The sequence below is a fragment of the Callionymus lyra genome, chromosome 9 (genome assembly GCF_982586985.1).
Source record: "Callionymus lyra chromosome 9, fCalLyr1.hap1.1, whole genome shotgun sequence".
In the NCBI taxonomy this organism is placed as follows: Eukaryota; Metazoa; Chordata; class Actinopteri; order Syngnathiformes; family Callionymidae; genus Callionymus; species Callionymus lyra.
Window position 1 is genome coordinate 15,805,596 of NC_141826.1, and position 24,796 is coordinate 15,830,391.

General features: G+C 38.9%; 1 protein-coding gene across 1 annotated transcript in view; it reads right to left on the reverse strand.

Moving 5' to 3' along the window:
* Positions 1-5,665: 5,665 nt before the first annotated feature.
* LOC148071995 (uncharacterized) overlaps positions 5,666-24,796 on the reverse strand; it is a 48,497-nt gene continuing 29,366 nt past the window's right edge. Inside the window, exons 3-5 of the mRNA XM_087798635.1 lie at positions 16,744-16,818; positions 16,372-16,466; positions 5,666-5,860 (exon numbers count right to left, since the gene is read on the reverse strand). Of these exons, the coding sequence (XP_087654761.1) occupies positions 5,666-5,860; positions 16,372-16,466; positions 16,744-16,818 (365 nt within the window). The remainder of the gene's footprint in view (positions 5,861-16,371; positions 16,467-16,743; positions 16,819-24,796) is intronic.

The window sequence follows — 24,796 nt, forward strand, 5'->3', positions numbered from 1 at the left end:
AAGTTACACAACACAAAGATTGAGGATGAACCGACTGTACGCGAGTTGTTGCAGCAGTTGTGCGTCACTTTGTGCGTCACTTAACTCAGTAATTATTAAACAGTCTCTCACAAACCCTGTTGTTTCACCAGTTTATCCGTCATTGATTACATCTTCTCAACCTGTTGAGCCCGATTTGCGGTCGACAAGTTCAAAAACTATCGCCCCGGTTCATCTCTCGCCCCGGCCCTGGTGTCGTTTGTTCTCTCGTTCTGTCGTTCTTCATCTCTCTCTTCATTATTTCTGCCACTGTGTTAAATCTGGACTGATATGTTTCCCCCTGTGTCCATCTGTCTCTCTTCCCAGTGTGTGTGTGTGGTGAAGACTCACTTACAAACACACACACACACACACACACACACACACACACACACACACACACACACATGGAGGTTAAGCACAATACAAGATAAGTCGCTGCCTGTGTGTGCAGCAGATGGAGGGGAAAAGGAGAGAAGCAACGATGCAGGTATTTTTCCAGGACCATCATTTGTTCTGCACCAAAATCTGAGCAAATATTCAAAAGCCCGTTAAGTCAAGTGTGTGTGAGCTCGTATACATTAACGCGTCATGTGTGTGTGTTTCAGCATCATTTAACCAGATCTGGGTTAATCGATACACACCGTGAGTGAGGAGGTGACGCAACTGGACGGTGAATGGATGATAATCTGTGCGTGTGTGTGTGTGTGTGTGTGTGTGTGTGTGTGTGTGTGTGTGTGTGTGTGTGTGTGTGTGTGTGTGTGTGTGTGTGTGTGTGTGTGTGTGTGTGTGACAGATGTGAGCGCCGACTAATCATTATGTTGAACGTAAACATTCCTCGGCGTGGCAGAGGGGAAACGACATAATCTTCCACTGAGATGATGAGCGCTGCAGCGACGCACACAGACACACACACACACACACAGACACACACACACAACACAGTTTGCGTTTGCATCTCGTCGCGATGTTGACAGTCAACAATCCCAAAATCGCTGCGACGTGCAGAAACGTTAATATTCTCATCACAACGTCCCGACGTCGTTCCGTGAGTTGCAACAGCAGCTGTGTCGTCGTGTGTGTGTGTGTGTGTGTGTGTGTGCCGTGTGTGTTGATTACACGGAGGATTAAATTCAATTTGTGTGCGGCTGCTACTTATTCTGCGCATCTTCTTCATTAAGGAGATGAAGAGCGCCCTCTAGAAGATTTGTTTGTTATTCGTTTAACTAACAAAGCCTTCTTTTTTATTGCAGAAATGTTCTAAAAGTTTACACGACGAACTAAGCTAGCTCGCTAACAGGGCGACCAAGTGTATCAGTTTCATTTATTGTCGTCCAAAATAGCGACTGTCGAGTCAAATATGAAGTTTTCTACCCGTCTGTGGCTCTAAGAAGGGTTCTGTTGAGCAGCTAGCTTCGTAGTGCTAGCTCTGTAGCACTAGCTCCTGAAGCACTATAGTGTGTCCCAAATCTAGCACTTCCGCACTAACACTTAATATTTTGGGTACGCAGGTGAGTCTAGATTGAGCAAAAATGTAGTGTGCTATACGCACTCATTGGCTCACTCAACTAGACAGAAAATTGAGTGTGGATCGATGGACACTTTCCACCCTCAACGACGCCATCTTAGAGACGTAGACGACGCTAAACAGAGCTAAGCTACGTTACTGACGACTCGTCTTCGGAGAAGATACTCGCGTAAATATCTCGAGAATACAATTATTTTACCACAAAACAACACAACAACAATACATGTAAATGAAACACAACTTAATAAATTGTTTCGATTGGCGAAAAGTGCTCTCAAGTGGTGTCAAAAGTAGTAGAAGAAGAAGCTGTCGAGTCATTTCCAGTAAGTGTGTAGCAGGAGTTTGATTTTAGACAGTACTACCCTGTCCGAATTTGAGCTCTTTGCAAGTAAGTGTACTGTCTTCCAGTGTACTGTAAAGCAGTGCACTTTGAGAAGTGTGCGAAAACTAGCCTATAGCTAGCATAGTGATCAATATACTGTAGCATAATAACTAGAGTTGTATACTGGCTAGACTCTGGCAATACCGTGCGTATCCCAATACAGGGGCAATGATACAATATATTGCTGAACAAGTATATATTTGTAGTATTGTCGAGTACTTGGTGTTGCAGAATTTACAGACCACATGACTCTCGACGAAGTCGTAACTGCTTTTCCAAAATATATACAAAAATCAGCTTTGAAAGCTGCAGGAGTCAACTGTATCCTCTCGTCCTCAGTCATCACCTGGATCTCGCGGGGATTTTATTGTGTCCTTGTTTAGACGCGGACATATTCATGAGTGCTGCCATCTAGCGGCCGGAAGTTTAATGGCAACGCATTCTACAGTTTGTTAAAATATATAAGATAAAAAACTATGATAAAAATTCTGTACATTATAAATCAAAACAAAAAAACATAGATACAAAGCAATAGCTTTAAAAAATGTTAATTTTAACAAGGTAAAAAAGTAATTTCATTTGAATGGTGTGAAACTTAACTAACGTTGACAGCAACTTCCAGGCCAGTGAATCAATGAGGTATAGTTTGTGTACAGACTAGTACAAAAGACCTTTGGCTGACATTGATGGTTAAAGACAATTAAAATAAAGTCATTTAAGTATTTTCCTTCGCTCTTTTTGCAAGTTGGTTCCGTGAAACTACACTCTGGCAGCTCTTTACCTTCACACATACACAGCAGGGGCCTCGACATGAGCGACGACACCAAAAAAAAGTTGCGACGGAATTCTGACCAGACATGACTAATCAAACTGAGATTATTACTGTTTACAACTCAAGTAAACTCACTTTCAGACTCACTTTCTTACTCGACTAAAACCCTAGAAGTGACGGTCGGAGGTCAGAACACGACCCGAGCGTCACCTCAACTTTTCAACGTGACAAATATTTGTCACAAAAAAACTAATATCATGATCAAAACACACTTGAACAGATACACAGGAGTAAAGGTATCGATAAAGTTCCACATTGATCTGTGGCACCGACTGAAGGAGGTGAGAGGGTTAAAAAACAACAGTGGTATTTTGATTAGTGACATTTGGAAGGAGAGAGATGGAGGAGAGGAGCGAGTGTTGGCAGGTCATGCAGAGAGAGAGAGAGAGAGAGAGGGGGAGAGAGAGAGACGCCGAGCTCTGATTGGCCGAGAGCCGCTCTTGTATCTGAGTGGAAGCAGTGAGTAAGCGAGTGATGGTCGGCGCTGCCAGCCGACACGTGCTGCGTGATCACATGACTCGACACTTTCTCTCTCCCTCCCTCCCTCCTCGCTCGCTCTCTCTGTCACTGCAGATCTTTCTCTCCTCCAGCTCCCTCCTTCTTTATTCATCCCTCCGTCTGTATTTACTTCCTCCTGACCTCTTCGGACGCAGCATCACATGTTCATTCAACCTTCTGTCCTTCTTTTCTACCTCTTTTTTCATTTATTTACCTTTCCTTTGAAAATATAAAATGTTACTGTTTAAGTTGATGGCGAGTTGAATATAAAAGTAAATATTTCTGTTTTTTTTAATGATTTATTAACCTCAAAATTACATTTTTTTATGTATATTATTTTTATAATCATATTAGTGGAGAGGGTTCAACTAATTAGGAGTTTGTTTTGGAACATGAAACATTATAAATAAATAAAAATAAACATAAAAGTACAATAACATTTACATTTTACAAATTGGATATTTACATGGTTCAGGTGTATTTGTTTTTCTTTCATTTGTATTCAATACGTTTTTTTGTTTATTTGTACTTGATTTTTAACACAAATTTATTTAAATTAATTTACTTCTACATTTCTTTTTAAATATATTTTAAGTTTATTTAGTTCCATTTTTGTGAAGTATTTATTATAGTTTTATTCTTTGTTTTTTTGTTAATGCAAATTTGATTTCACTAATTTTGACAAACTATTTTTCATTTTTTATTCTATTTGTCTGATGATTTTTTCTTTTTGTGATGCATACGTTTTGAAATATATTTGTTGACTTATATTTCTGCACTAATATGTATTTTACAGCTTTTTTCTTCACTTGTTTTTTTGTTTTGCTGTCTTTTGGAATATTGGACATGGGGGGGAGGGGTTACTCTTTCTACAGTTTTATTTCGATTTTTAGTTTTTTTAGTTGAGTAATGTTTTTATTAGATATCAAAAGATGTTTTTCGTGCACAAAGAAGTACTTTTGGAATAAATGTATATTAAACTCTAATACATTTTTGATAGAAAACATCAATTAATTAAAGTAAACAACAGTAAAAATCAGATATTATTTCTGGACGAAGAACGAATCTCGTCTCTCCAGCACTTTCAGAACATCTCGCCTCGGCTGCTTCGTCGCTGAATTCTCTTTCTGGTGTGAAGAGAATGAAAGCAGCGACACGAAAAATACTGGACCTCGGCACTAAAGGTCGTACGGGGACCAGGGGGTCCAGGCATGCCGGGGTCTTGGAGAGGCGAGTGAAGAGGTGTGTTTTGGTTCTGTTTTAAGAATGTCGAGGTGATGTCGGTGTCAAACCTGGTCAGCACTTTGAGCGACTCATGTCAAAAGTCAATGCATGAACTCACTCGGACATGTCGGACTCACTGACTCAATGAGTCAAACTCACATCCATCGCATCAGGTGGACTCTATAACTATTGTTAAACTGATGCTGTGTCTCAAATCGCATACTACTCTTAGTATGCTAGAAGTTAGTATGCATCAGTTTAGTGTACATACTAACTAGTACGCAAATTCTCCACAGATAGTATGTCTCAAATCAAACACTGCTGCTACACACTAACAGGAAATGACGCGACAGCTTCTTCTTCCACTACTATTTAACGATGTTGCAACCAGCTGTTTGAACGCTATCGCCGACACCTGCTGGCAGCACGTATTGCAACTTTGGAAAAAGAAATAAAGAAAAAATATGAGAATCTAAATAATCGCGAGATATTTAAGCTGTATATAATAATATATATGCATTTATATATGAGGTAACTTCCGTTTAAAACGTCACTAAGATGGCGGCTGTTTAGAGTGTTTAGTGTCCATCGAACCATACTCAGTTTTGTGGGCGTGTTAGTATGCCAATTTAGTGTGCATGGCGCACTAAATTTCACATACTAAGAATTGAGACGCACTAACGCACTAAAAATACTAACTTTTAGTACGCTAGTATGCGATTTGAGACACAGCATGAGTCATTTTCTTGAAAGGTAAGTAGTGAGTCATTTAGTCACAAGACTGACTCACACGGGTGGGAACGAGTCTTTCCACGACTCAAACAAATCCTCATTGACGCCACTTGGTCTGACTCACTACTAGTTGGAGTCACTTGGACTAACTCGGAGATCCATGATTCCTCACTCGCGCTGTCGAGGGTCCCGGTAGAATGAGTCTTAAATCGAGAGTCACTGTTGAGTCACTTGATAATTCACAGCAACGACTGATAAGAGACCGGGAACGTCAGCTCTAAAGACTCAAAAACAAGTACGTTTCTGTGACTCAATAGAAGATTATAGACTCACGGGTTAACGTACCGATTCATCGACTCTGAAATGAATCGTCTTATGACGCGTCTCGAAGTGAATCGTTCCTGTTGTGACTCATCAATAAAGGTTAGAGTGACTCAACCGAAGTCGCGGCTCACGGGTTGATCGTCGATGCGCGAGGGGCCGCGGCGGCGATCACGCCCGCGGCGGCGGCGGCGGCGCCGGAGCGTGAAACCGCCGGCGTGGCCTCCGCATGAGTTATGGACGCCGGCGCCGTCGCAGGAACGGACGAGGAAATTAGTCGACAGAACAGCAGGTGAAGCGAGCGGCGCTGATCCATATGTTTGCTCTGTCAACGCTGCCAGATTAGAGGACGTGAGTCGCATCCCGGCGCCGGAGCGCGGCCCGCGAGGAATATTGATCGCGACTCAGGCGCGGATAACAGGAGACGAGTCGTTCGGATGGTTGACGCTTGAAAACACGAAGACGGTCACGTAACGCTGCAGCGACGACGGAGTCCGAAAATACTTCGTCAAACGAGATAGACAGTGACAGAGCCCCCTGGTGGTGGACTTTACAAGTGCGTGGCAATGAGTAGAAACAAAACTTTAATTCACTACACTGCAGTGTGTTGTGTAAGTAAGTGTCGTGTTTGTCTTAGAATGTGTGTGCTAGTAAATGTTGTGTAAGTACGGGTTGTGTGAGCATGTGTATGTGTTGTGTAAGTATATTTGTGAAATTGTTGTGTAAGTATGTGTGTGTGTGTAAGGATTTGTATTATTATGCGTCTGTTAGTAAGTGTTATTGAATATGTTGTGTGTTTATGTGTTGTGTTAGTATATTTGAGAAATCGTTGTGTAAGTATGTGTGTGTAAGAGTTGTCTTATTTTGTGTGTGTAACTATGTTTTGTGTAAGTATGTGCGTGTAAGGATTTGTATTATTATGCGTCTGTTAGTGTTATTGAATATGTTGTGTGTTTATGTGTTGTGTTAGTATATTTCTGAAATCGTTGTGTAAGTATGTGTGTGTAGGAGTTGTGTTATTTTGTATGTGTAACTATGTTTTGTGTAAGTATGTGTGTGTAAGGATTTGTATTATTATGAGTCTGTTAGTAAGTGTTATGGAATATGTACTGTGTGTTGTGTTAGTATATTTCTGAAATTGTTGTGTAAGTATGTGTGTGTAAGGATTTGTATTATTATGAGTCTGTTAGTAAGTGTTATGGAATATGTACTGTGTGTTGTGTTAGTATATTTCTGAAATTGTTGTGTAAGTATGTGTGTGTAAGGATTTGTATTATTATGAGTCTGTTAGTAAGTGTTATGGAATATGTACTGTGTGTTGTGTTAGTATATTTCTGAAATTGTTGTGTAAGTATGTGTGTGTAAGAGTTGTGTTATTTTGTGTGTGTAAGTATGTGGGTGTAAGGATTTGTATTATTATGCGTCTGTTAGTAAGTGTTATGGAATATGTACTGTGTGATTATGTGTTGTGTTCGTATATTTCTGAAAATGTTGTGTAAGTATTTGTGTTGTCATAGAATGTGTGTATGTGTTTTTTTTAGTATGGGTTGTGTTAATATGCGTGTGTTTGTATTTGTGTGCAAGTGTTGCGCTTACTTGTGAGTGTTTATGTGTAAGTGTCATGTTAGTATGTGTGTGTGTGTGTAAGTGTTGTGTTTATACGTGTGTGTAACTGTTGCGTTAGTTTGTGTGCACAAGTGTTGTGTTAGTATGTGCGTGTTAGTACTTGTGTGAAAGTGTTGCGCTAACTTGTGAGTGTCACTATGTGTCTAAGTGTTATGTTAGTATGCGTGTGTGTGTAAGTGTTGTGTTTATACGCGTGTGTAACTGTTGCGTTAGTTTGTGTGCACAAGTGTTGCGTTAGTATGTGTTTGTTAGTACTTGTGTGCAAGTGTTGCGCTAACTTGTGAGTGTAACTATGTGTCCAAGTGTTGTGTTAGTATGCATGTGTGTAAGTGTTGTGTTTATACGTGTGTGTAACTGTTGCGTTGTGTGCACTATGTTGTTGCAAGTGTTGTATTATAATGTACTGTGTTTATGTGTAAGTGTATGTTAGTTTTTTACGAGATAATACACTAATAATGTCATCACTCACTTGTGTAAAAACACAAGTTAACATGTGTTCACTCATGTGTTTGTGCTTCAACTTTCTTCAGACATTCTTCGACGGCCGACGTTTCATCTGAAATATTCTTGTCATCCATTTGGAACGACTAGTTTCTTTGCTTATTAAAAGAGAAAAACCTTAATTTGTTTCTCCGTCGTTACAGCTCAGCGACTTTAATAAAAGCTTTCATCAAATGACTCACAAGACGAATCCACACAGACTTATTTGGCTAAAAGGTTCATTTATTTTGCTAAATTACCTTTTTCTTTTATTTCCACATCGTTTTCCCCGCCGTGATTTATTTGAGCAGCTTTTCTTATTTATAAAATATAATCAAACTTTGTTGTCGCTTCATTGAGAAACTTTTTTTTCTCAGGCGTTTGTCAAATATGCATGAATATATTTTTTTATCTCTAAAGAACTTAAAAAGAAGAATAAAATAAATTGCTTTAAATATATCATAATATGATTGATGTGTAAAAAAAATGTTAGTCATTGAACAAAATAGGTTGGTTTATTAAAAAAAAAAAGTTTTTACAATAAATAAAAAACAATAATTATTTTATTTTATTATTTAAAATCTATTTTAAAATAATATAATAATAATATAATAATTATTTAAATTGAATTAAATATTTCCAATTAATCTATTTGTACAATTTCAAAAGTATATTGTAAAGGTTTATAAATTAATAACGGTTAAAATAATAAAATAAAATACAAATAATTTAATAAAATGTATAATATAAATAATAAAATAAAATTTAAATAAAATAAAATGATCAGCAAGAATAAAAATAATATTTTTTAAATAATATTTTGAAAAGTGATCAACAAACTACAGTAGGGCTCAAACAGATAATTTTAAAATTTAAATTTAAAATTGTTGTATGACACAATTTTAGTAAATACACACAAAAAACTTAATTAAAAAAGTCAAAATATTATTGCTATAAAGTCTAACATAAATCAAAAGGAAGGGCAACTGTGATGAAATTATGATAAATAAAATGTTTTTTATTGATTATATATATAGAAATATTTTTTGCTAAATTTTAACCAAAACTCGAGAGTTCTGGCGTCGGGAGTGGGATGTGCACCGTAGCAGCCAGCTGGTCATAATGTTTTTTTCAACGTCATGATGTTGCTTTTAAAGCTAACAACAAAAAAAAGGTGTGATTTTTCGCCTTTGAGCAGCACATTTATTCCCTGATGTGCAGCAGCTGCTGGTTCAATTCCCGTCATGCTCCCTGGATGTTGCGAGCTGACTCATGCTTGCTCCAACTTCTGCGGAGCATCATCTTCTACATGCTATCGCTCTCCTCCTCCCTCCACAGCTTTATTAGGGTTGAGACAGATAATCCCGTCATCACGTGTCCGGTCGGAGGAGTCGAGTGCTTTCATGAAAAAGCATCAGTCGACACAAAAGACGTTGAATCCCAGAAGAAGAACAGTTTGAAGGAGTTCAAGCCACGATGGTGGGCCACACGGCTGCAGAGATTCATCTGCGAGCGGCGCCGTGGGGGAGGATGTGGAGATGCCAGGCGGGATAAAGGGAGATCAGAGTGGGAGTGGAGATGAAGAGAGAGGGGAGATGAGTCACGAGGGAGTCCGACAACACAAACTATCAAACTCGACACACGTCTGCGGGAGAGACTCGTGACGCCCGGAGGCTCGTCGATCAAACCGTCAGGATACCTGACGTCGTGACGACTTCATCGACGGCGACAAAAGCTCGTCGTTGATGTTACGGGGTGGTCATTTGGGTTTGTGTATTGGTAAGAATCTGGCGATACGTGTCACGATACAGGGGCAACGATACGATATATTGCAATACTGTAGTCACAAGGATATATTTGTAGTATTGTCCGAGTACTTGACTCTGGTGTTGCAGAATGTACAGACCACACGACTCTTGACGAAATATGTCCAAACATCTACTTAGCTACTGCGATCGACTGTATCCTCTCGCCCTCAGTCATCGCCGCGACGTCGCAGGATTTCATCGTTCCTTTAGCTGCGCACTCTAGATGATTGCTGCCATCTAGAGTACAGAGGTTTAATCGCAACACAAAAATGAACAAACGCCTTAAATATTTGCTTGTAAATTTTGCAATTGTATACAAACTTTATATAAATATAAACCATAGAAGAATGATGAAACAAATATATATATTATTTGAAAGACAAAATTAAAAAAAAAAGTATATTTTCCTACACCCCTAGTGTCCATCTTACCAAAGCTACTGTTAGCCACAAGCAAAGCTAGCTAGTTTAGCATTTAAAGGTCTTTTATCATTTTTAATCACTTTACATTAAACTTGAAATAAAAAAAATATATACTGTATATATTTTGGGGCCTTTAAGTCATTTAGATGGTCCACTAAAAAGACAATTACCAGAATCATACTTCCTGTTAAAGATGGAAAATATACATTTTGTTCGGCCCGTGACTTTGTCCGCTTGAACGTTCGGCCCTTGTGTGATTGACACTTCTGAGTTAATGGGTGGTAAGTTAAGTAAATTTGTGTCCAATAACAACAAAAAAAACAAAAAGCCAATTCATTTGATCAAATTGCTTGCTTAAGACCTTGGCTCTTGGCTTGAATCATTTCATTACCTCTCTTTGACCTAAAAAAACAATGTCTATGTAATAGTCATATCATGTAAATGTTACGGGGTGGTGTGTAAATATGCTAAGATAAGATAAGATGTTCATTTATTTGTAGCACAGAGGGGACATTTGTGTTGTTACAGCAGCAAAAATGGACATACATTGTATTTTGAAAAACATGTAGTATAGTATTAAGAGGGTAATTTAATGCTTAAATCTATGAAAATATTTCTATTAATATGTTAATGATTCTTATGTAGGACTTTGAAGAAATGTAACTGTTTATGTTCATTAAAATGTCTAAAACATCTTTATTTACAAAGACACTGAAACATTTTGACTCGTTGTCATTTTTTTCCGGAGCTCACGAAAATCGACCTCAAGTCTCTTCAAATCAAACTCGGAAACGTAAAAAGACACAAAGATAAAGACGGTTTCCCGTTTTTTTTTTGTCGTGGTAATGCTGACTAACGGTCGCGAGCTGTGATTGACAGGTGGGATCAAAAATCCGACAAGGTGGAGTCGCAGGAAGAACCGAAATATATGTCGCTTCCAAACGTGTGTGTGTGCGACGTTCAAGAGCCTGTGATCCAATGGTCCGGATGCTGATATAATAAAGGATGAATGTACGGTGGAGGAAAATGGAGGGAGAATGAAAAACAGGAGGAGGGGGCTATTAAAAAAAAGAGGGAGAGAGGGAAGGGAATAAAAAAGAGCAGCAGGGCGGGCGAGCGACGGCTCCTCAGGCACCTGCCCCTCACTCGCTCCAGTGAGGGAGAAATCTGCCTTAATTACCTCTGAGACGCAGTGGAGCGCACTCACACACACACACACACACACACACACACACACACACACACACACACACACACACACACTCACACACTCACACAGACGCACAAACGCCGGGTCATGTTGTCATCACTTCAGCGGATATCAGATTGACTCATCGATTTCTCGCAGAATCCCTCAAACCTTCGCTCCATCAGTTGCTTCACTGGAAAGACGTTTATTTATTTTCTTTTCCCCCCAAAAGATTTTAGCACCGTAAACACACATGGTCGCACACACACATACACACACACACAAACACAGAACACGGGGGCAAATCCTCAAATAACCCGAGTAAACCTTCCCAGAATGTGCTGCGAGCTGACAACTTGGGCTCTTGTTCACTCATACGAACACACACATGTACACACACACACAAGATGCTGAGAGCAGGGAAACTAAAAAGTGGGTTACGTATAAAAAGACAGGAAGTTGATGCGTCATCAAAAAGTCTCATTAGTCTGCGGCGTCCGGTTCGTCCGTTCAGCGGCGAAATAAGTCGTTGTTTAGTCGCTGCGTCACTTTAATTGTGTTACATTGTGTCTTTTATCTTCTGTTAAAAGTGGAGTATTTTCAAATGTTCCCTCGAAAAGTAACCAACGGTTGTGCGGCGAGTCTGTAAAACTCAATTATGAACTGAATGATCAATTAAAAGCCACTAAATTACCAACCGTTAAAATAAAGTATGGTGGCTTAGAAGAGTCAAAATAACATAAATACTACATTAAACACGACAAAGCAATACAAAGACACAACATGACAACATTTAGACACGACAGCACAACATTAAGAATCAACACAACTGAAAATTCCACAATGCAACAACATACAGTGACAACACAACAACATACAAACACAACACAGCCACAAAGGCCACAACACAACAACATTAAGGCACAACACAACTGCAAATGCCACAACGCAACAACACAACAACATTAAGACACAACACGACACACAGAAAAAAACACAACTGCAAAGGCCACAAGACAACAACATTAAGACACAACAAAGCAAAAGACACAACACAACTGCAAGGCCACAACACAACAACATTAAGACATAAGAGAACATAAAGGCACAACAGAAGTGCAAAGCCCACAACACAGCAATATACAGCGATAATACAACAACATTAGGACACAACACAGCAAAAGACACAACACAACTGCAAAGGCCACAATGCAACAACATACAGCGACAACAAATCAACATGAAGACACAACAGAACTGCAAAGCCCACAACACAAAAATATACAGCGACAATACAACACCATTTGGACACAACACAGCAAAAGACACAACACAACTGCAAAGGCCACAACACGACAACATACAGCAACATCACAACAACATTAAGTCACAACACAAAATAAAGATCCGACAACATGGAGCAACAACACAACATTTAGACACAACGTAAGGCAACAATTTGAAGTATCTACATAGTCACAACACAGGGACATTAAGCCATGAAACAATTTGAAAACACAAGAACATAAAGACACAACACAACACCATAAGACGAAACATAAAGAAACAACTTTAACACAATTGCTGAGTCTACAACACAATAATATAAGGCCACCACACAAGAACATTTAGACACCACGAAATTGCAAAAAACTGTGAAAAAGTCAACAGGACTCTGATGGTATCATATGACGGGGTGACCATGGACTACTATTGCAATAAAGACGTTAAGTGAATGAAGCCCTCTAGTGGAAACCATCAACATTGCATCTCTAAAACTGTCAAAAACATAATGTGTTGGTTACAGACGAGTGAGTTGGTTTAGGAACCAACATATGAATGTGGATAAAGTGTTGCTCAAAGGCATTTGAAGGGAGAAAGTTCTACACAGTATCTTCTCTCTACTTGTTTGTATAATTTCAGATTCGATTTCACAGTTTGCGGCGAGAACGGAGGATCGTGTTTGTTTTGGACGCCGTGTTAACCTGAAATGCATCTGTCACAATGACTGCGGCAGCTTTCCTTTAATCCGGATGAATCAGCGTGGCAGGAAAACAAACTTAATCTTTCCTGTCGAGGTCTTTCTCCGTCGCCATCTCTGCTCCTCGGATATAATTCCTCAATGTGATATTTGCACTTTATTTCTGCCTAGTCTCTGGAGGCGGAACCTTGTGTTTGCAGCGTCATGTGACCCGCTGACTGATCCGCTAAATAATGATGACACATCTCGATGTGTGTCTTACGTCATGGACGCATTTTTTTATTAGCAAAAGTTGCATAACAGACAAAATCTGGAGTCCAATTAGTCAGAGTCATTATGACTTAATGTTTTAGATTATGGTTCATTATTTCATCCGTGGAAGTCAAATGAAGGTTAAAGATGTAAAAGAAAGTCATATTACAGTTCTATTACCACAACTTGAAGCCAGAACACAACAACATTTCGACACAACATAAAGCCAGAACACAACAACATAAAGCCAGAACACAACAACATTTCGACACAACATAAAGCCAGAACACAACATACATTAAGACACAACATAAAGCCAGAACACAACAACATAAAGCCAGAACACAACATACATTAAGACACAACATAAAGCCAGAACACAACAACATAAAGCCAGAACACAACAACATTGAGACACAACATAAAGCCAGAACACAACAACATAAAGCCAGAACACAACATACATTAAGACACAACATAAAGCCAGAACACAACAACATAAAGCCAGAACACAACAACATTTCGACACAACATAAAGCCAGAACACAACATACATTAAGACACAACATAAAGCCAGAACACAACAACATAAAGCCAGAACACAACATACATTAAGACACAACATAAAGCCAGAACACAACAACATAAAGCCAGAACACAACAACATTGAGACACAACATAAAGCCAGAACACAACAACATTGAGACACAACATAAAGCAAGAACACAACAACATTGAACCACAACATAAAGCAAGAACACAACAACATTAATACAACAAAAAATAACAACTTTAAGACACAAAACATTAAGGCAACTTAACAACAAAAAGCCACAACACAACTTGATGAAGACACAACAACACAAAATAAAGACACAACAACATTAAGACACAACACAACTGCAAATGCCACAACGCAACAACATACAGCAACAACACAACAACATTAAGCCACAACACAACTTGATGAAGACACAACAACACAAAATAAAGACACAGCAACATTAAGGCTACACAACAACAAAAAGCCATAACACAACCAACTCAACGCAACAACATTAAGACACAACAACCTTTGGACACGTCAATGACAAAGCCAAAACACAACAACATGAAGACACAAAAACCTCAAGACAACACAACATGAAGCCGGAAAACAATAACATTGAGACACAAAAAAATTGCAAAAACACAACATAACCACTTAAAGCAAGAACACAACAACATTAAAACTACACAACATGAAGACACAATATAACAATACAAAAACATTGAGACAACACAGCAACATAAAGCCACAGCACAACAACATGAAGACGAAATAAAGCAACAAAAGTGGGCGGACTCTGATGTTTTCATATGTCGGGGTGATCAAAATACTGACTTAATGTTTAAATCTTAAGTCAGATCACGGTTCATTATTTCATTCATGGACAAACAATGGTTTAATATTTAACCTCAGCTAATAGAGCCACGACAAAAACAAGGAGTCATAATTCAAGTCGTATCTGCCGACAGAAGTGGTGAGCGTTGATCTCGTGGTCGTGGACAGGAACTGATATCTCACTTTACTGCTGCCATGATAAACCCTGCATCAGGGTCATGTGACCAGCTCAGGTCACAGCACAGGTACGCTGCTATCAGAGCGTCGGACTTGAAAGAAGCCGTGGATTTTATCTGGAGAGTCGTTCGCGGTGTTTATCTTGACTCGTCACAAATCAATCAGAACAAACCAAACGATGGACGAAGAGAAGTTAAATATTAAAATTACTGTTTTTCTTAAAGAGTTTAATTTTTTTCAATATTTTAGTTAATTAGGAGAACTGAGTTTAAATATATGCTTATATTTATTAATATACAGTTTATGATTAAAATGGAATTAAAAAAAAAAATCTAAATAACATGACTATATACATATTTATAATTTAGGGGTGTAAGGATATTTAAATATTTTAATACACTATCAATATTTAACAGCTGTTTTGATTTCTTTTTTAAACTTTTTAAAATGTTATTTAATTGCATTTTTGGGTTGTATTTTGGCTTTCAATTTATATTTTACTCTTTAGCATAGTTCTTTTATGGTTTATATTGCAATAAAGTGTGTGTTAATTAAAACAATAAAAAAATACAATTATTAATATATATTATTACAAATATTCACGCCGGTAGTTTATTTTTTTTGCTGCAAATAAATAAGTATTACGTCCACCGCAGATAAGGAACAATGACATCCCACAAGATCCCGGCGGAGACTGAGGACAAGAGGATACAGTCGACTCCAGCAGCTTTTAAAGCTCATGTTTGGACATACTTTTCGTTATTTGTTCTATTAATTCAAGGAAAATGTAATAGAACAGTCGCCAGATGTCACCAATATTTACTGTCCCCTAAAGTTGATTAAACTGTAACGAAATATATTGTATCGAATTATATCGTGAACTAAATATATCGTACCATAAGATTAGTGTATCGCTACAGCCCTAATATATATAGAGAGAGAAAAGTGTATATATTAACAAACAAATCAAACAAATATTATTATTATTAAAATTGATTGAAATTATTTTTTTAAATGAAATACGGAAAATATTGATTTCTTGTTTCTTAATAAATAGTCGAAAAAAATGGCAAAAAACAGTTGAAAGGCCCCAAATCATTTATAAATTTAAATTACATGTGAATTTAGCAGATTTTTACATTAATACTTGGTTATACTGGTTATGTATCTGGCACTCAATTTCACTAACTTAAAGGTTAATTTAACTTGTCTCGATGGTCAAGAGTCAAAGCATAATGTAACTTCAGATTAAACACTTTTTTTCCATAACCAAATATTTCAGACAGTAATAATCAATAGAAGATCATTTTTTTTCTTGACTTTCTTCTCACTGATTTGTTTTTAATCAAAAGGGGATTAAAATTCCAAACATGGGACGAACTTAAACGACTCTCTGAATTAATAAAGTTTAATCTTTCCCTACATAAACATGGCGTGCAAGATGTCGAGCGGCATGTGTTCGAGAACAAGTCTCCTCTCTGGACCTCCTGCAATAATGAAACGTTTCTCCTCAAAACCTCCTTCATGTCCAACTGTCTTCCATCTTGATTATGTTTTGTAGGTTCAATCATGCAGGGCCGAGTCTCCACAAAGACTGCAGATGAAGGTCGAGCTGATAAATGGAGATAAGTTGTAAACTGGGGGCGAACGTTTCAATGGCGCATGTTTGCTAATAATTAGCTCCATTAGCCTCGGACAGAGTCGGTCGTGCTGAAGGCTGCAGGTCAACAAATAACATATTCAAGAGCAAGAAACAAGTATCAGAGGAAAAAAATAAAATTAGGAAATTATTTACAAAAAAAAAAAAAAAAAAGGGTTGTAATAACAGAGATAACATCACGACATGTGCTCGAGTCGTTCCTCCTGGTTAATAATGTAGGTGTTGATACCTGTACTCTGATCCAGGTGAGTGAACAGATCAGATTTCTTCAATCCTCCAGACAGGACGGAAGTGGAGGACAAACCTGGAAAATGGAGGGCAAATGAAAGCCGTTAGCGTAAATATTTCTGTCAGCATTATTATTGAATGTGTTAGCATACATATTTCTGTTAGCATTATTATTTATGTTAGCATACAACCTTTTACGTTAGCATACATATTTCTGTTAGCGTAAATATTTCTGTTAGCATACATATTTCTGTTGGCATACATTTTTCAATTGGCATACATCCTTTTATGATAGCATACATCTTCATATTAGCATACAACTTTTCTGTTAGCATACACCTTTTTGTTAGCATGCACCTTTCATGTTAGCATACATCTTTCAGTTAGAATATATCCTTCAGTTAGCATACTTATTTCTGTTAGCATACATTCCTCAGTTAGCATCTATCCTTCAGTTAGCATATATCCTTCAGTTAGCATACATATTTCTGTTAGCATACATCCATCAGTTAGCATACATCCTTCAGTTAGCATACATATTTCTGTTAGTATTCATCCTTCGGATAGCATATATCTTTATGTCATGACCATGTTGGTCAGCTACAAAGCCACACCGCGAGTTGCGTTGTATTACTCTGAAAGGCGCTGTTGTATTACTTCGTGAGGCTCTTTAGTATTACTGAGGCCCAGTAGTACTACTCTGCAAGGATCCGTCGCAAGTACTCGTACGTGATAATCTGTAGTATTATCTACCCGAGGTGCCATAGTATTACTTGGCGAGGTTGTGTACTTTGCAAAGTGCTATGTGGGGTGACTCTGCTAGGATCAGAAGTATTACTCCGCAAGTTGCTCTAGATTTACTCTACGAGGCAACGAATAATTACTACACGAGGATACTACTTTGCATGCTGTCTAGTATTCCTCCGTGAGGCTCTGTTGTATTACTCTGTAGTGTTACTGCAAGGTAATACTGTGCGAGGCGCTGTAGAATAACTCTGTGAAGATTCATAATATTACTTGGCATGCTGTGTAGCATTACTCTGCGATACTCTGTAGTGTTACTGCCAATTTATACTGAGCGAGGCAGTGTGAAATTACTCTGTGAGGATTCATAACTATTACAATACTTCTCATGCTTTGTAGTATTCCTTCACTGTAGTATAACTCTGCTAGACTGAAGTAATCCTGCGCGAGGAATTACTCCGGATGCATAAAGTTACTTCACGAGGTTGTGTAGTACGATTTTTTCGCGAGGATCAGCTGTATTACTCTGTTAGGATCCAGCGCTACTGCACGAGAAGCTGTAGTATTACCACGGCGAGGCAGCGTAGTATTACACCGTAAGGCGCTGTAGTATCACTCGTTGAAAGGCAGCCATGCATTTCTGTCACGATAGTCTTGAAGAACCAGAGGTCGGTGTAGAGTCAAGGTCACGGAGAGTAGAAGTAGGTAAACCCTGAAACGTAGTCTAATGGACGTCAACTGTGATGAAGGAAGAGAGGAAACCCTCCTCCTCCTCCTCCTCCTCCTCCTCCTCCTCCTCCTCCTCCAGCACTCTCTTTTCCATCCGTCTATCGGGTTTTAATCTCTCGGGCTGAGAGCACCAGAGGTCAAGCGGGGGACTCTAAGTGAACGGTGGGAAAAGGAACTGTCAGCAGACGCACATCTACTGTAACCAACACAGGGAGTCACCTCCTTCCCATTCATGCTAGTTGGGACTGTAATCGAAAACCTTAAATCTTATCTTGAAAACCCTCCCCCTTAGTTCTCACCTGAGAAACTACTCTTATCTTATCTTTTTTTTTTTTTTTTAAATAAAGTGTCGACAACTTCACGATGTGTGTCACCGATATCCAAGTGGAACACAAATTATATTTAGGGGGGCGACTGTAAATGTGCGCACATGTTGGCAGTATTCAAACGCGATGAAGTTATGCATCACACACATGCCATTCCTCACACCCACACACACACACACACACACACTTCAACAACGCACCCCCCCACAGCCACCATCTCATGTGACTCAAGGACAAGTATCAGTGGCGGAAGGTCGGATGGTTCCACATGAGGGAGCGGCATTCCTGAGCTGGCACACTTGTCCAGTGTGTGCGTGTGTGTGTGTGTGTGTGTGTGTGTGTGTTTCAGTTTGGTAACCTCAAGGTTGGATTTACATTTGAGAACATCATGAACCGGAGTGTGACTTTGAACGGGACACGCGTCGTATTCAGTTACACACACACACACACACACACACACACACACACACACACAAAGACACACACATGTGTGTGCGTTTGTCTGTGCATCTCGTCGCAGGTTCTCATCAGCTATTGATCGGCAGCCGGTATCACACGTGACCGCGGTTCTGCGCATCCCCTGGCGGACGGTGTTGCGAGTCCAATGGAACTGATCGAGGGCCTGCTCAGGTTTCATTGTCCGTGTGTGTGTGTGTGTGTGTGTGTGTGAGCGTGTGTGAGTGTGTGCGTGTGTGTGTGTGTGATGATAATAAGCCCGGCATCTAATCCTGTCGGTGCCAATGCCATCTCAAGGCCACATCACCTTCCCTCGGCAGGAGCGTTTTTCTTATGGATCGATGCTCTCGTTCCAGAAGAGGTAGAAGAGCCCCGGAGACTGGGGTTAGCCTAGCTTAGCTTAGCGCCCGTGTACTCCAATTGATGTCCGGCGGTAAAGCCCAGAGGGTCAGAATAAGTCACTGGTAGTCGATGCCTCTGATCTGAAGGTGAATTATAAGGTTGTTTTTCATTTTATAGACGTGAAGACACCGTCAACCTCACTTTAGAAACAACGTTAGCAGCTACAAACGTTAGCATCTACAAACGTAAGCAGCTACAAACGTTAGCAGCTACAAACGTTAGCAGCTACAAACGTTAGCAGCTACAAACGATAGCAGCTACAAACATTAGCAGCTACAAACGTAAGCAGCTACAAACGTTAGCAGCTACAAACGTTAGCATCTACAAACGTAAGCAGCTACAAACGTTAGCAGCTACAAACATTAGCAGCTACAAACGTTAGCAGCTACAAACTTAAGCAGCTACAAACGTTAGCAGCTACAAACGTCATCTGTTACAAACGTCATCTGCTACAAACGTTAGCAGCTACAAACGTTAGCGCAAACCACTTGTTTTGAACTTGTTTTAATAACTGTAGGCATTTTGTTCACGTATCCGATGTCTGGTTGTGTACACGCACAGTTTGGTGGCGCATAAATACATGTCGTGCCTACACTTCTACAAGATGAGCTTTCCAAGCTTGGTGTACCGAACTTCCTGTCAGACAGGAAGTGGCATGTCATGCCTAGGAAACACTGCGACTACTACAAAGACTCCCCCCAACAAGATTCACCTCCTTCACAACACTGATAATCCATCCAGTTTAAAAACAAACACAATGGGGTTATACTTGTACCTCGTTACCAGAACACTAATTGAAGCATAGAAATACCAAATACATAAAGGCATAGTATAAATACAAAAGCAAAACACATCATGAAAGGTCTGGCACATATTCAATTTAGGGAATCAATTATTTATATCAATTAACACAAATACATATGTAGTTTACACGTTGCACAGATTCTGTGATAATTAAAAACAGATAAAACACTTGTATTGAGGTGACTTTGAACCAACTTGCTTAAACATTCACTTAAAACACAGACACAAATACACATATACCTTAAAAACGCTAAAAGCTTATAAATATAAAATCCCAAAGCTAATTAACAATCAACAGAAATACACAAATGTTATTAAAACAAAACACAAATAAATGCATGGTAAACATATTGTACACTATAAACATAAATATATACTTTATAAACACATATATTAACACAAATACATACTTAATAAGCACAAACTTCGTGAAGAAAAATACATAATCTATAAACATATATACAAATACATACATTATATACACAAATACATACTTTATCAACATAAACATATTTGAATACCTTTAAACATACTATATACAAAAGTATGTACTTTTTGAGTATGAACTGAAATCGATACTGTCTAAACACGAGTACATACTTTATAAACATAAACACACCATGTACTTAATAAACATGAATACAAACACACACAAAATAAAATAAACACAATTACATACTTAATAAACATATACACAAACAGATGCTTTATGAAGATAAACACAATTACATACTTTATAAACATATACCCCACCAGATATTTTATGAAAATAAACACAATGCATACTTTATAAACACATACCCCACCACATATTTTATGAAAAGAAACACAATGCATACTTTAAAAACGTATACAAAAAACATATTTTATGAAAATAAACACAATTACTTACTTTATAAACACATACCCCACCACATATTTTATGAAAAGAAACACAATGCATACTTTAAAAACGTATACAAAAAACATATTTTATGAAAATAAACACAATTACTTACTTTATAAACAAACTCAAACACATATTGTATGAACATAAACACAATTACATACTTTGTAAACAAACACAAAAACACATACTTTATGAAAATAAACACAATTACATACTTTGTAAACAAATACAAAAACACATACTTTATGAAAATAAACACAATGACATACTTTATAAACATATACACAAAAAAATGGGGAAAGTTATTGAACCATCAACAACATCTGTGTTGATGTTTATTTTTCGAGTGACTCGACAGACTTGGTTCTAGTTTAAACCCTTAATTCTGTCCTTAAGCTCCTGAGAGTCGACCTGTGAGTTGAAGATTCGAACGTTCCTGTGACTCGTCCTAAAGCCTCGCCGGAGTCTGGCGTCCAAACGTCCTCGTGCTGGATTGAAAAAGAGCTTAAAAAGAACCTCTCCGGACACTTCATGGAGAGAATAATCCCGGCATCCACATCATTATTTCTGTGGTCGGCCGGCGACCTCGGGGCCGCTCGTCATCAGAGGGGGCCGGAGGGTTGGGGTGGGGGGGGGCGACCTCACGCTGACCCTCGATGGGGAACAATGTGCTAAAACCGAGTCTCTTTGCGGCGTCGGATGGAGTAAAGTGGCGAAGCGGCGGCACCGGAGGCAGCGAGCGGGTCATGTAGGTGACTCTGAAGGGGGGGGGGGGGGGTGATGCTGTAGTGATTCTATTCAACTCGAATCTTCTTTGAGTCGCTTTGGGTCCGATTTAAAATGGCTTCATTATTATTGTCTGTTGAGTCACGAGGACTCGCTTAGATCTGAGCTGAACCAGGAAGTCCAACTTTCCGTTGAGTCACTAGTTCAACTCCTGAGGAGTCGTTGATTCTTGATTAGATTTGGTCTCATCCGATTGTGTGACACCAAAAACTAAAGTAAAAAACAAAATAACTAAAAACAGGTTTTTTTGAGTACTGGTGTGAGAAAATATTGACATGTTTTGTTGTTTTTTAACATAACAGCAGTGTATCCATTTTGTTTGTTATCATAGTTATTTTATTGTTTTTCAATGGAGTGTGTGTAAAATAAAATAATTCGAATTTTTTTTTGGTTTTGTTTGTTTTGCGATTAACAAGAAAGTATTCAAGGGGTTTGTTTATTTTTGTGTTAAAATTGCAGTCATCACAAGCTCCGAACAATAAAATCCCAAAAGACTACTGAGGACGAGAGGATACATTTGACTCCAGCAAATTTTTTGGACATTCTGGAAAAAAATCTGGTGCATTAAATATCATAATCTTTCGTACCATACTGTATCGAAATTCAACATAATATTTATTGATTTATTATTGATTTCACAATTCACATGCATTTTTTATTATTATTATTTATGCATGTGAATTGCATGTGAGAAAGGAATGGGAAAATCTTGCGAGATCCTGGCGGTGACTGAGGACCAGAGGATACAGTGGACTCCAAGAGCTTTTAAAGTTGACGTTTGCACATATTTTGGTTTCAAAACAAATGAAAGCAGTCACGACTTCGTCAAGAGTGGTCTGAAAATTCTGCAACACCAGAGTCAAGTACTCGATAATACCTCAAATATATCCTTGTTACTAGCGTATCATAATCGTATCGTTGTCCCTGTATCGTGATACATATCCACGAACCCATCATTTTCTCGTCATGAGAACTATGAAGTCCACTGATGGAGCGTGGACATCGCTCAGACCGGACGCCGTCCTCCGGCGACACTGAGTGACTCCTCTAGTCGCTCATGCTGTCATGGCAACAGACCGCCACGACGCCGTTAGTTCGGCGCGATCGTAAATCATCCTGTAATTTGGCGACAGGAAGTGTTGCTGTCAGTGGTACTTTTCCTCCCCTCGGACTCACATACGACTTTATTTTGACAGTTGGCCTGGAGGAATTCAAAACAAGATTCCCCCATCGGTAACACACACTTGCACACACACACACACACACACATGCTGGGATGCTCACACAGATGTGCAAAAAGGAACCGACACACACACACACACGCACACAAACTTTCTCGGCCCCCACCTCTTGTGTTTTCATAACGTAGTGTAAAGGTTAAGTCTGGCTTGTTTAATGTGAACACACACAGACACACACTCCACTGATGTGCAGAAAAACAAAAAGTTCTATCACTGCTGAACCCCGGCAGGTGTGTGTGTGGGGGGGGGGGGGGCACCCATGGATGTATGGATGGAGCCCTCGAGCAAACATAGAGGGGAGCTGAAGTATGTGAGGTATGAGAGTTGAGGTCTATGATCACACACACACACACACACACACACACACACACACACACACACACACACACACACACACACACACACACACACACACACACACACACACACACACACACACACACACACACACACACACACACACACGTATGCACACACACCCCCACAAAAACACACACTCACACGTACATGCATACTTTGCGTAAAAACACACACTGACTCACACGGGCACAGACACAAATGCACGTTAATGAAAACACACACTGTCCAACATAATGACACACGTGCACATTCACAATAACATACAAATGTACACACATATGCACACTAACGCATAAACACACACAGACGAGCATTGACACATAGACAAGGGGACACGCACACTGATTTACACTACTTACACTCACACACACAACAAAAAACACATGTGCACACTCATACAGAGACACACAAATATGGTTACTTGTGCATGAACACACATATATTGACACATACATGCAGATTCCCACACACTGACACACATACGCAAACACAATGACACTAACAAAATGACACTAAGATTTTGAGACACAGAAAATGGAAAAAACTCACACAGACTGACGCATGTGCGCACAGAAACACACACACACATTGATACAGTCATACACACAATGTTGCATGTATGCACAGACACACACAATGACACAGACACACACACACTGCCACATGTATGTACAGACATACACACATACACAATGATATAGACATACATACACACTGATGCATGTACGATTACACGAAGACAATAAGACACACACTGACGCATGTACGCTTAGACAGATATACACACACAATGACACAGACACACATAATAATGCATGCATGCAGACAGATATACACACACAATAACACAGACACACATAATAATGCATGCATGCAGACACATATACACACACAATGACACAGACACACATAATAATGCATGCATGCAGACACATATACACACACAATGACACAGACACACATAATAATGCATGCATGCAGACACATTTACACACACAATGACTAGGATACACATAATAATGCATGTATGCAGACACATATACACACATAAAGACACAGACACACATAATAATGCATGCATGCAGACACATTTACACACACAATGACTAGGATACACATAATAATGCATGTATGCAGACACATATACATACATAAAGACACAGACACACATAATAATGCATGTATGCAGACACATATACACACAATGACATAGACACACATAATAATGCATGCATGCAGACAGATATACACACACAATGACACAGACACACATAATAATGCATGCATGCAGACACATATACACACACAATGACACAG